Raw genomic sequence first — 12608 nt, forward strand, 5'->3', positions numbered from 1 at the left:
TGTAATCTACTGACCTCATCCTCTTGAGTGTTGGTATCACAGGTTTATACCACCATACCCACCAAAGGGTGTGTTGCATGTGGTAACCTTAGTGGATTACCCTTTCCAAGCTATATTATAAAATCATCTGCCTCTTCAGGAAGAACATTTTGTTCATTTGCCATCTCTACTTTATTTTGAGATAGGGTCTTGCTATGTATTCTGGGCTGGCCTGAAACTCCTGGGTTTAACTGATTCTCTGTTGTGTAGCACTGTTCCTGGGTGAACAGACATCTCTTTGTCCCAGATAGGGAACCAATGACACACCAAAGTAAGAAAACTACCAAAGTCCATCTTGGTGAGGGAAGCAGTAAGTTTTACTGAGGTCACTTGCAGGAGCAGAAATGGCTCAAAGACAGCTGCCTCACCAAAGCCCACCTCAGCATGGTGACAGCTCACAAAAGCTGGTCACCTGGAGTGCACTGCACAACCTGCAGGCAGCTCAATAGGTTGGAGGGTGTCCTTTCCAGGTAGTTAGTTGAATTTGTCTGAGCCTCTTCTAGGGAGAGCAGCTGGCCTGAGGGTGAGTCTTAGCAGTCCTTATAATTTATATATGCTTGGGGTGTGGGGAGCTAGTTTATCTGGTCATTTTCAGAAGTGAATTGTTTACTTATCTTAACCACCTTCCCTGCAGGATGGAATTTTTCACTTCCCTTAAGAACATCCTGTTGTGTCACCACCCCTTTCACATCCTGTGTCTTAACAAGCTTTCTTCCAACATGGAAGGCTTCGATCTCCGAGGAAACTGCTATAAAACATCCTCCTGCCTTCATCTTCCAGTAGTTAGACTTACAAGCATGTGTCACCACACCTGGTGTGTGGGCTTGAATGATAATGGTCCCTCTAGGTTTATAGTTTTGAATGTTTGGTTCCCAGTTGGTAGACTGTTCAGGAAGGATTAGTAGGTGAGGTCTTGTTGGAGGAGGTGTGACCTTTTTGGGAGGTGTGTCACTGGGGGTGGCCTTTTAGGATTCAAAACCACATCAGGCCCAGTGTCTCTGTCTCTGTCCACCTCTCTCTCTCTCTCTCTCTCTCTCTCTCTCTCTCTCTCTCTCACTCACTCACTCTCTCTGCTGCTTGTGAATCAAAAGGAAGCTCTCAGCTACTACTCCAGCACCATGCCTGCCTGCCTGCCTCCATGCTTCAGCATGATGATGGTGGACTCACCCTCTGAATTATAAGCAAGTTCCCCATTAAGTGCTCTTGTTTATAAGTTGCCTTGTTCATGGTGTCTCTTCATTGCAGTAAGTAAGAAACCTGGCATCCAGTTTTTGTTTTGTTTTGTTTGAGATAGAATTTCCTTATGTAGTGCAGTCTTACCTCCAACTCACTATGTAATTTAGGATGAATTCAAACTTTTGATCCTCCTGTATCAGCCTCTGAGTGCTGGAATTACAGGTATAAACTACCATACCTGGCGCCCTGGAGATTTTAAAGTATTATCTAGACAGTCTTACTTAACAAATGGGGAAAATTCGCTTTTAGATACTCCATGTTGAAATGAATATTTGGTTTCCGGTATGAATTGTGTTTCCATGTGAAAACTGCATTTTAAAATGGCTGCCTTTGGTTTTCAGCATGTTGCTACAGTATGTGACACATATATTTGAGGGGAGACTGTTTAGACAAGTAAATATTCTTAGATATAGTTATATCCTCATTGTTGGATATGTTTGGAGCTTGTATAATTTAAAAGATCTCAGTTTAATATTAATTACAGTTCTGTGCTTTGGACTCTGATTGCTTGGATATTCTTGTTTATTTAAGTATAGGATATTTGGTTACTTAAATACACTTTAGAATATTTTAGGATCTGGGCGTGCTTGTGCACACCTTTAATGCCAGCACTTGAAGGCAGAGGCAGGGGAATCTCTGTGAGTTTGATGCCAGGGAATTCAAGGACGGCCAGGCAATATGGACCCTGGATAAAAAAAATATTCTAGGGATGTGTGTCTGTGTGATTTTGCTTTATGGCAGTTTTACATTATATTATTTATAGCCTGTTCTTAGAAGATGGTTGGTATTTTACAAAGCTTTGTTTCTGTGGGACAAGATTTTTTGAGTGGTTTTGAAATAATATGAATAATTATGTTTTGAAACAAGGTGTGTGGGGTGAATAGTACTCAGAGGCTAGTTTCCATTAAAACATATTTTTAAACAAATGATTCAGACCAGCATTGGGCCCAAAGGAAAAACTCAGAGAATACAGGCACCTGCATCTGATAAGCAAATTGTTTTTATGAAACTGTTCTCAACAGTGTTAAGAATTTCAACATGATGTTGAAGGCCACTGTGGATTTTTAATAAATGTAATCACTTTATTGTATTCTAGCTTTCCATTAATTTCTAAATTGATTTAAAGTAAATAGTATGAGTTGAAGTCTGTCTAAAATAGCAGAAGGCAAGATAGTAATTACTGTTCATCATGGAATAACTTGGAATAGTGAATGATTTCTTTTGTAGGTCAAATAACTGTTAAGAGAAGGCAATTCCTCTTAGATTCTCAGTATATACCTTTTGTAGAATGTAGATAAAGTACTTATTATGCAAGACTATCAGCTAAAGCTGATCTTGGCAAGAGAGGGTATGAAAGGTGTTAAAATGTCTGATTCCAAATTAAAATAACAAATGGTGATAGCTCTGATCGCTTTACCTGATATAACTATTTTGTGTAATAACTATTTTGTGTAATAACTTGATGTATGAAAGACATATTGTCAAAATATATTATAGGACATTTCTTTAAGAAATTTCAGACCAGCTGGGCAGTGGTGGCACACACCTTTAATCCCAGCACTTGGGAGCCAGAGGCAGGTGGGTCACTGTGAGTTCGAGGCCAGCCTGGTCTCCAAAGCAAGTTCCAGGATAGCCAGCAGCTACACAGAGAAACCCTGTCTTGAAAAACCAAAAAGAAAAAAAAAAAGAAAATTTCAGTCTTGATGGCTTGGGAGATGGCTCAGCGGTTAAGAGTACATGCTGCTCTTACAGAAGACTCTGGTTGTGTTCCCAGCACCCACATGGCAGTTCATAACCACCTATAATTCTCATTCCAGGGAATCAAATGCCCCCTTCTAGCCTCCATGGGCATCAGGCATGTACATGGTGCATAGCTATACATTCAGGCAAAACACTTGCATGCATGAAATAAATATAAAAATTAAAGAAATGCACTAGGTTTCTAAAATAACCTGAAAAATTAAGAGTTTTCTTCCCCCTTGAAAAGGTGTATTTTGGCTGCTGAGGCAAATTTGCAAAGGTCTAGCATCAAGAGCAGTATTTTTTTCTTACAGTTCTCTGCTTCTTATTTCATTGACAGGTGTGTTTTGAAAATGAGTTGTAGAAATGAAAGACACTGTTCCCATTTGAAAACAGCAGTACATGTAACAGAACCTGTTTTAGATGTCATCTCTATGTATATAGGTAGGCGTGCGTGTGTGCGTGTGCGTGTGTGCGCGTGCGTGTGTGCGCAAAATTTTTTGAGTCTAGAGAATCGTCTATATAAAGACTACAAATCCATATTCTTACTATTGTTTAATTTTTAGGGAGTTAATATCTACAATATGATAGAGCTCTGATTGCTGTAAGAAACATGATGTCATTTGTATTTGTTATATCGTATTGTTTTCCTGTTAGAAAAAATGAGTGTACGTGTAAAAAAAAAGTGATGAATGGTCTGCCGAGATAGTCAGCACTTGCATTTGTCCTTTTGATGCTGTGGTGAGGAATGTTTTAGTATATTTTGGATAGGTAGGTGGAAAAATTTAAGTACATAAGCTGTTAATGAATCCATTCCATCAAAATGCTTAACTTCCATGAAAGAAGGAAGATAATTTTACATACAGAAAAAGCATCGGTCTCCTAACATTTCTTTTTTTTTTGGGGGGGGGGCTGGTTAACAGCTTGTGGATATGTGCAAGACTAGATTACTATTACTTGAGTACCTCAGGATAAGATGGTATTAACCAGAAGAAAATAACAGAAAAATCTAAGGAATGAAGGGCTTCACTGGAAATCAGGGCAAAAGAACAAGTTATAAATGATTTGAGAAAGGGGGCTTAGAAATTAAGTTACACGTTTTTGAAGACAGTTACAAAAAGAGAAGACTTATTTTAACTCTTATAATCCCCCAAAGGACTAGAGACAAAGTAGATGCATTATTTATTTCCACTGTATGCATAGAAAGCAAGGTGAACAGAGGGCAGGGAAAAGCTAGTTTTCTTATTGTAAAGTTTCTTCTCAATTTGAGCTTATAGCCTTGCTGTTGTCTTGCAAGGGATCTTTGTTTTCTGTCAGCTCAGTGGAGATCACATGATCTTCAATTCCTATCTCAAATATTGATATCAAGTAATCAAATGAGCTTTTCCAATAATACTTATGAAGTCATCACATTTTGATGTCTGTATCCTAGTAAAAATATATTGTACACATAAACATTTCAGCTTTTAGTATGTAATAGGTCTTAATATCAGTGTTACTATGTGTATTAACTTTATATTTGACCTTGAAGCTCTAAAACTAATACTAAAACTTGTACTGTTTTTTTTAGGACAGCCAGTAGAGGGGACTTCATGTTTTCTGCGGATCGTTTGGTAGGTGGAGGCTTTCCATTTTCATTTCATTGTTATGCACAGTGATATGATCCTGGTAGACCAGGGGGCTCTTTCATTGTGGAGCATTCTGGGGTTGAGAGAGATTGCACTGAGTAACCATTGTCGTACTAGGCTTCTGAAGTGTTCTTTCCATTAGAGCATTAAAGCACTGCCTCATTCCCTTTTACTCCAAAGCAATGCCTATGAATCCACTCCTTGTCATTCTTAGATGGATCTTGGCAGTCTGGTTCTCAGCAACTCATAAAATGCCTCATCTTAGGGCAATGAATTAAGGCACATTAGAAGAAAACTAAGTATGTTCTGAGACCTAGCATTCACCTCTGTGTATCAGCTAATGTGCAAAAACTAGTGTATTTTCTTTTGTAGTTTACAATGTGAATTGTATTTGTTTTGCTTCTGCCCTGTGATATATTCACAATATAAAATTCTAAGTTGGACTGTATACTCCTTCTTCAAGGGCATCCTATTAAGTCCTGACCAAACCTAATCCTTATATTGTCAGTATACATCTCAGGCCAAATTGCTTTGCCACAGCTTTTCATTCTTATGTTGATACCTAAGTATGCTCCATTCTTGGAATGAAATTGATAATTAGTTGCTAAGACTAATGCTCTTCATTAATGAAAATAAACACTGGGTAGATATTAGGCTCTGCACTAGACTATTTGGGGAGGGAGGAGATAAGACAGTTAGGAATATAGATATGATCCTTGCTCTTGGGGAATTTACAACATTAACACTGTTGTTAGTATTTAGCTTAAGAAAGAAATGTGGCTTATTAACTTTGTAGGTATAATCAAATCAAAGAAAATAGGAAAAGAAGTATGAGAAACAGGCATGAAACTTTTAATTTTGATTTTTCCTAGAGCATAAATTCTAGAAGAGTATAGGCAACTCCTCTTCTGCTTTTGGCTTTAAATATTCTGGGTTGAGAGACCCAATTCTATTTAAACTTACATGGATAGTAATAACTATTGGTAGCAGCAAGAGAAATATGGTTGACATTCCTGGGGCAGTAGCCATTGTTTTTCATGTTTTCTTCTTTGTATGTATGTGTGTATTTGTGGAGGTGCATATTTGTGCTTGCATATAGAAACCAAAGGTCAACCTTGAGTGTGGAGGCCAGAGATCAGTCTTGGTTGCTTCTCAGGAGCCATCTACCTCATTTTTTTTTCCACATAAAGTTTCATACTGGGATCTGGGGCTTGCCAGTTAGCCTAGGCTGACTGGCTGTCAAGTTCTCAGGAGATCCTCCTGTTATAAAGCATATGCTACCACTTGGCTTTTTTATGTGGCTTCTAGAGATTGCACCTAGGTCTTCATGTTTATAAGACAAGTACTTACCATCAGTTGAGTCATCTCTTCAGCCTTCTTTTATGTTTTCAGCAAAAAACAAACAAAAAACCCAAACTGTTTTGAGGCATTAGGAACTTTCGCCTTGATGGCTGCTGAGCAGAGTGCAGGAGTCTCTGCTTTCTGGTAAATTTTTTTCATCTCTCTTTTGTTTCCCTTGTGCCTTCTTTCTTCTCTCTCTCTCTCTCTCTCTCTCTCTCTCTCTCTCTCTCTCTCTCTCTCTCTCTCTCTCTCAGACAGTCTCTCTTTTTTTCCAGAATGATCTCAAAATTCTGGGCTGAAATTTTCCTTCTGCCTCAGCTTCCCAAGTAGCTGGGACTACAAGCCTAAGGACAGATGCATATGTTTCTTTTCGTTATAGAAAGTAGGAGTCAAGTTCATGGGTATTCTAAAATGCTTCTCTGAAACAAAAGGTATTATATCCTAGCCAAATGAGATATGTGGCATACTTCACATAGGGTATGGTAATTTGGGCTTCTCAATTCTTTGAGTTGGCTCTGAAGGACCATGATGAGTTGGGGTTAAGTGGTCTGTTTATATTTTTATTGTTGATGATTTCCAGTCCACCATCTCCTCAATACAAGGGTCCCATCCCTAATAGTGGGCAATTGATGTTATCCTGAGTTTGTCGAGAGTTGCTTCCTACAGTTCTTTACATCTTAATTATTTTTGGGAGAGAGTGGTGGGGAAGGTTGAACTGAGTGCCTTGAGTGTACTTGACACATGCTGTTCCACTGAACTGCAACCCATCCTTTAAAGGAATTTTAGTCATTCTTCTAGTTTTATGCTCTCCTCTGACTTAGACACACCTGTCTCCACACCTATGCTTATATATTTTTATTTACTCTTTGAAAATTTCATATGTGTGTACAATATACATTGATCATATCCCTCCTCACTCCCCCTCCGAACTCCTCTCACTCCCAGCCAACTTCATATCCTCTTTCTTTTCAAAGCTGACAGAGTCTAATTTATGCTGCCCACATGCACCTGGGTGTGAGGCCATCCAATGCAGTGGGGTCAACCTTTCAGGGGCCATACCTGACTCTTCCTCCTTCAGAAGCCATCAACTGCTAATAGCGCCTCAATTAGGGGTGGGGCCTGTGAGCTCCTCCTCCATGTATGTGGAGTGTTGATTGGCTTGATCTTGTGCCTTTCTTGTGTCAGCAAATACACCTGTGGTGAGTGTGCAGCGGCCCAGCCATGTCCAGAAAACAATATTTCACAGCAGTCCTCTCCAACCTCTGGCTCTTACAGACATGATAATTTCTGTCCCAGAGTTTCAGGTGATGGGGCAGGAAACAAGGCTTGTTTGAGGTATGTTACTAGAGGAAAGAGATAGGGACTTTTGAAAGAAAAAATTTCTCCCCTGTAATTTTCTCTTGAGCAAACACAATAGTCAGGAAGGTGGTAGCTAGCAGTCAGTGTGCTCTTGCATACACTATTCAAAAGGTTTCTGGGCCCATTCTCTGATTCTGCAGGGGCACAAAGTGATGGGCCATTTCCGATTGATCCTTTTAATGGCAGCAGGGTGATGTGTTGTGATAACAGAGAATGAGGCTTCGTACTTCTGCCTGCTGTTCCTGATTCTCAATCAGCAACGGAATATTGATCGTAGAAAATGTGCGCTACGGGCTCAGCTCTGTCTTTGTTCTAGTGGGCTCGGTTGCTCAGAACTCGCTGGGAGAGGCTGTCTCTAACAATTTTGAGTGATTCTTCCCCTCTACCACATAATTGCTACGAGACTCATAAAACTCTGTTTTAACATCTTAAAAATATTTATTTCTTTACTTGCGTGTGCATGTACGTGTGTGTGTGTGCACACACCTGCTCATACCATTGTGGATGCCTGTGAAAGTCATAGTACAACTTTTGGCAGTGAGTTCTATCCTTCTACCTGCTTCTCTGCTATCTAATTAGCCTTCATAGTACTTTTCTTTGGCTGAGGAGTCCCAAGAAATTCCACTGGGTCCTCCTTCAGACTTAGTAAATTGCTCCAGCCCATCTACTTATTCATTTTCTCATAAGGACTGTTAGGTTTTATTTGTATTATGGTGGACCTTTGTTAAAAATGAATACAAGTTCATTTTTAAATTGCAAAGATTTCAAAGGTACTAGGCAAGGTAGAGAATTCTAGGTGGGCACTTTCCACAGTAACCCATGATTTTATTACTACCGATGTTGTTTTTGCTATAAATCCTTTTGAAGTTTTTCATTCTCATATCCTTGACTGACTCAGAAGGCTCATTGGAGCCCTTTGGTGACAGTTACGTGTCAAGTGGAGGTTGGGTCCTTAGCAAAAAGCAGCCTGTCATTTCGATGTGTCCCTGGAGTTAATACAAGGTAGGGGCCCCCTTCCTTCCTCCATGAGCTAAGCCCTCAGCTCCCGAGGCTGGCAGCTAGCAGGAGCCTCTGAAGGCCCTCAACTTCCTCTTTCTTTGACTTTGTAGATCAGACTCGTTGTAGAAGAGGGACTGAATCAGCTGCCATATAAGGAATGCATGGTGACCACGCCCACAGGTAATCACGGCTTGCACTCTCAGCTTTTCCTCATAAAAATCCTGAACTAGGGTGGAGGGAGGAAAATGGACGGAAGGCATCTTGTGCAAAATCAGTGTGAAAAATGAGTTTAGGTAGAGCTATTTTTTTTTTAACATCTTAAAAAAAGAGACATTTGTAAAGAAATCTATGTAGGTGACTTTTTGTTAATGGCTTGCTTGTCAATTCAAGTTAAAGGTTATTACATACTCTTCAGCATGCAGGTGTCGCTTCTGATGGCAGCCCACCAGGACCAGAGTTAAGAATTGCTGGCAGCTTATCTTCACCTCTGTGGGGAAGCCACTGGTACTAACAAATGCTGGAGACTGGTTTGGCACAGAAACTCCGGGTTGAAAAAAAGATGAGATGTGGAAAAGGGAAAGAAAACTAAAAATGATAAGATTTGGAGGTTCTTTGTTCTAATAAAAATAGCCTGCAATCCCCCTTTCAGAGATTTGAAATTCTGATTTTTTTTTTTTATAAATGATGGAAAACTCTTCTATTCAAAGGGTTGACTATGAACAATTGAGGGCTGAGTCGTTGCAGCATAATTGACGCCATTCAGAATGAGACCAAGTTTTGAGTAGCTTGATAACTATTTCAGCCTCTTTCTTCTACTTGTTAAGGGATGGAATGAGGAGGCTTTCTGCTATGGCTCTCAGTGAGGCCCTGGTGTGAACTGATGGGGTATCTAGTATTCTTGGGCTGCAGTAATTCTCCTTTGAATTCAATTTGGAGGATGTGTACGTGAATATTGTGCTATAATAAGTCCAATTCCCACTTGAAGAAACCCTCCTCTTCCAATTATTCTCACAGGTTTCTTCTGAGGAATTAAGAAACGACTATGAAAAATTGTGAATCATTACTTTTACACGAAACCCAAGGTGTTATACAATGTGTCTGGGCAAGGGTTGCTTTGTGCTCATCTGCTTTGAACCATGATCACCTTATACAATATGCACATTGCTCTAATGATAAAGCATCTATTTTTTTTATTTTATTTCCCAACAGGGCACAAGTATGAAGGAGTGAAATTTGAGAAAGGAAATTGTGGGGTCAGCATAATGAGGAGCGGTAGGTTTGCATGTGTATGATTTTGTTTCTTTGCATGCATGGAAACGGTTGCTGTTTTCCAGGAGAGAGGCGGGCTGGTTTGTCATAATTGCATCCTGCCTTTGCTTAAATCTCACCACCTGTGTTGCCTGTCCTCGTGGTGCCTTGGAGTCATGGCCCATGTGCTGCTAAGTTTGGCTAATTGTAATTGCAGGCATCGTCCCTAGTGGCCTGCTCCCACGAGCAAGCCAGCTTTTAAAACGCCTCAAAGGAGGCTGGGAGGATAGCAGGCTGGGAGGACAGGATGCTCCTGTCTTGGGGAGAATGGTTTGCAGACTGAAGGAATGTGGCATAAATTAAATTCTGAAGCAGAACATTTGGATACCTGGCTGGAGAAAATGCCTCCTCTGTTTTTCTCTGTGTTGCAGGGAACTCTGCCAAAAGCTGGACGTCTTTAATATTTTAAATTTTACATTCTGTGAATATGTGACTACATAGGCAAAAGCACCTAGCTGTCATTAGCTCTAGATATTTCCACTTGCTGATCTTATACATTTTGTATTGATGCTTTGAGTCCAACTGATCATCTTAACTAACAACTTTGGTGCAGCAAAATGGCATGCCTGTGATGAGAATGTGTACCCGTTACAGAGGAATGATTTCTCTTCAGCAAACTAAACTTTTTTTTTTTCACAAGAGCTGGAAGCCTCACTTGTTTGCACTGGAAACAGATGGATTTTTAAAACATAGAAACATTCATTTTTCTCTTGCTCTGGTTGTGTTTGTGAACAATTGAACACTTCAATTACAAAAGGAGCTTTAGGCTCTGTTCTTGCAGGAAGATAGCTCTTAAGCAGTGAAAGCATTCTCAGGATAGTGGTGTTCAGCATTTGAAGTTGGATATAGTTTCTTCTCAGCTCTGAGAGTCCCAGCTTCTCTGAGAGTCGCAGCTTGGTCCTTGCACCTCTGATGTTTTTCTGTTGGCTTAGTGGCTGCACATGAATCTACTGATATTTTAATTATCATCTACTACCCATGGCCCCTCAGTCAGTGCTTCACCAGCCAGTTAGGCGTTGGCCTGATGGAGCTTGTGGTCCCTCAGTTCTGGCCATGCTATGTAGGCTTAAATTAAGTCTCTATCATTCCATTTACCAATAAGACACAGGAGTCAAAGGCTGAGGTGAAGACATGCTAGCTCAGAGAGGCTGTGTAGCAATTAGCTGACCTTGCTTTGGGCCAGAGATACTGCAAGAGACAAGTCTTTCCCTAGTCCCAGAACCAAGAGGAAGCTCAAACTCCAGTCTCTACCCATTCCTTCCTGTACATCTTCTCTATCCAAATTGCTGGCTTCTCTATGGCCAATTCTGGTCAGCTAGTCACTAGCTCTGCCCCCTTATCCAAGGTATAGTCTCAGGAGTGTCAGAGTGTGAGAAAAATATCCCACAACACACCTCTATTGTTTACCAGGTGATTCAGAGAGATAAAGGCAGACTTGAGAGGTTGTGGGTTTTTTTTTTGTCCTTTGTGTTTTGGTATTATGGTTTGAATTCAGAATCTTGTACATGTTATACACACACTATTACCATCAAACTCCATCCCCAGATTTGACATAGTTGTTTTTATTCTTAAAAGCCACCTGTTTATTGTATTTCTTTTTAGAAGAAACTGGTTATATGTTTACACTAGTGCACTAAAGTTTCCTCTTAAATTTAAATGAAAAGTTAATTTAAGAAACTATTAAGTAAATACCAGTACTGGTAGATTTTAAAGTAATGCAAAATCTTAGAAACTGCATGAGAATGATTGATTTTTAGAAAACACTTCTTTAATGGAATTCAGACTTAGGAATAGTCCTGTATTTAGGGGCTGGGGAGATATCTCAGGGGTTAAATCACCTGCCATACAAGTGTGAAGACTGAAGTTTAACTAAGTGTGTCAGCCTGCCTGTAATTCCAGTACTCAAAAGGCACAGGCAGGAGATCCCGGAACAAGATGGTTAGCCAAATTCGTCATACCAGGAAGCCCTAGGTTCAATTGAGAGATCTTGCCTCAAAAAATAAGATGGAGAGGGATTAAGGAAGACTCTTGAAGTCAACCTTGAGCTTCCACATGCATGCATACACATGTGTGCCCATTCACATGTGAACATGTCTACAAACATTACACACAGAGACACATTAAAGAAATGTAGCTTGTATTTAGTAACCAATGGAGTGGGGGTCAAGTTGGCTCTATGGGGAAGGGAGAACAACATACTACTATTTCACTACTTGCAGGAAAACGTGTGTCAGTGAAATCATTGTTGAACTAAGTGATGAATCCGGGCCACTTTTATCTAAAAGGAAATCCTTTGGCCTACAGTCCCCAGTCTTTCATGAATCTTTCATATTTTTCTCTGATGAAAGTGACAAATTTAGCTGGCTTCAAATCTTCTTTTAAAATAATGAGGAAAAGTATCTCTGATGCAGAAGAAGCTCAAGGAACAATCCAGTCAAGCTTTTATTTCCGTGATCATGGGAGCAGAAGAGCTCCATAGCTTGTAAGCAGACAATAAGTCTAGCTTATCGTGGTTTCATTGGCAAGCTTTTCATCTGCTTTCATTGAGTTCCTACTAAGAATAAAATATAAGCACAGTAGAAGAGAAAGAAGAATGCTTCTGTCTTGATAGTGCTCTTTTTGTATTAATAGCAGTGAAAAACTCTGCTTCAGCCTGTTCTTGGATTTGCACTCTATCTGCCGCAACCCTTTTGTCCTTGATTCCTTTTCATTTCCTTCTTCAAGGTGAGGCAATGGAGCAAGGTTTACGAGACTGCTGTCGATCCATACGAATTGGGAAGATCCTGATTCAGAGCGATGAGGAGACACAAAAGGCCAAAGTGTATTATGCCAAGTTCCCTCCAGACATTTATCGCAGAAAAGTCCTTCTGATGTATCCAATTCTCAGTGAGTGGCTTAAGTTACATTTGTAATTTTTTGTTAGAGTTTAAATTCAAGTTAGTGTCTACCTCCTACGCA

The 12608-nt window shown here is 40.0% G+C and overlaps 1 protein-coding gene across 3 annotated transcripts in view; it reads left to right on the forward strand.

The window, feature by feature from the left end:
• The window catches only part of Uprt (uracil phosphoribosyltransferase homolog), a 37743-nt gene that overhangs the window by 7458 nt on the left and 17677 nt on the right, over positions 1-12608 (forward strand). For all 3 annotated transcript variants that reach the window (XR_003736820.2, XM_028891964.2, XM_028891963.2), the window contains 4 exons: positions 4586-4628; positions 8453-8522; positions 9552-9614; positions 12375-12536. Coding sequence is in view for 2 of the 3 variants with exons in the window: in XM_028891964.2 (XP_028747797.1) it covers positions 4586-4628; positions 8453-8522; positions 9552-9614; positions 12375-12536 (338 nt within the window). In the remaining variant the exon portion in view is untranslated. The remainder of the gene's footprint in view (positions 1-4585; positions 4629-8452; positions 8523-9551; positions 9615-12374; positions 12537-12608) is intronic.

Source organism: Peromyscus leucopus, chromosome X (genome assembly GCF_004664715.2).
Source record: "Peromyscus leucopus breed LL Stock chromosome X, UCI_PerLeu_2.1, whole genome shotgun sequence".
Taxonomy (NCBI): Eukaryota; Metazoa; Chordata; class Mammalia; order Rodentia; family Cricetidae; genus Peromyscus; species Peromyscus leucopus.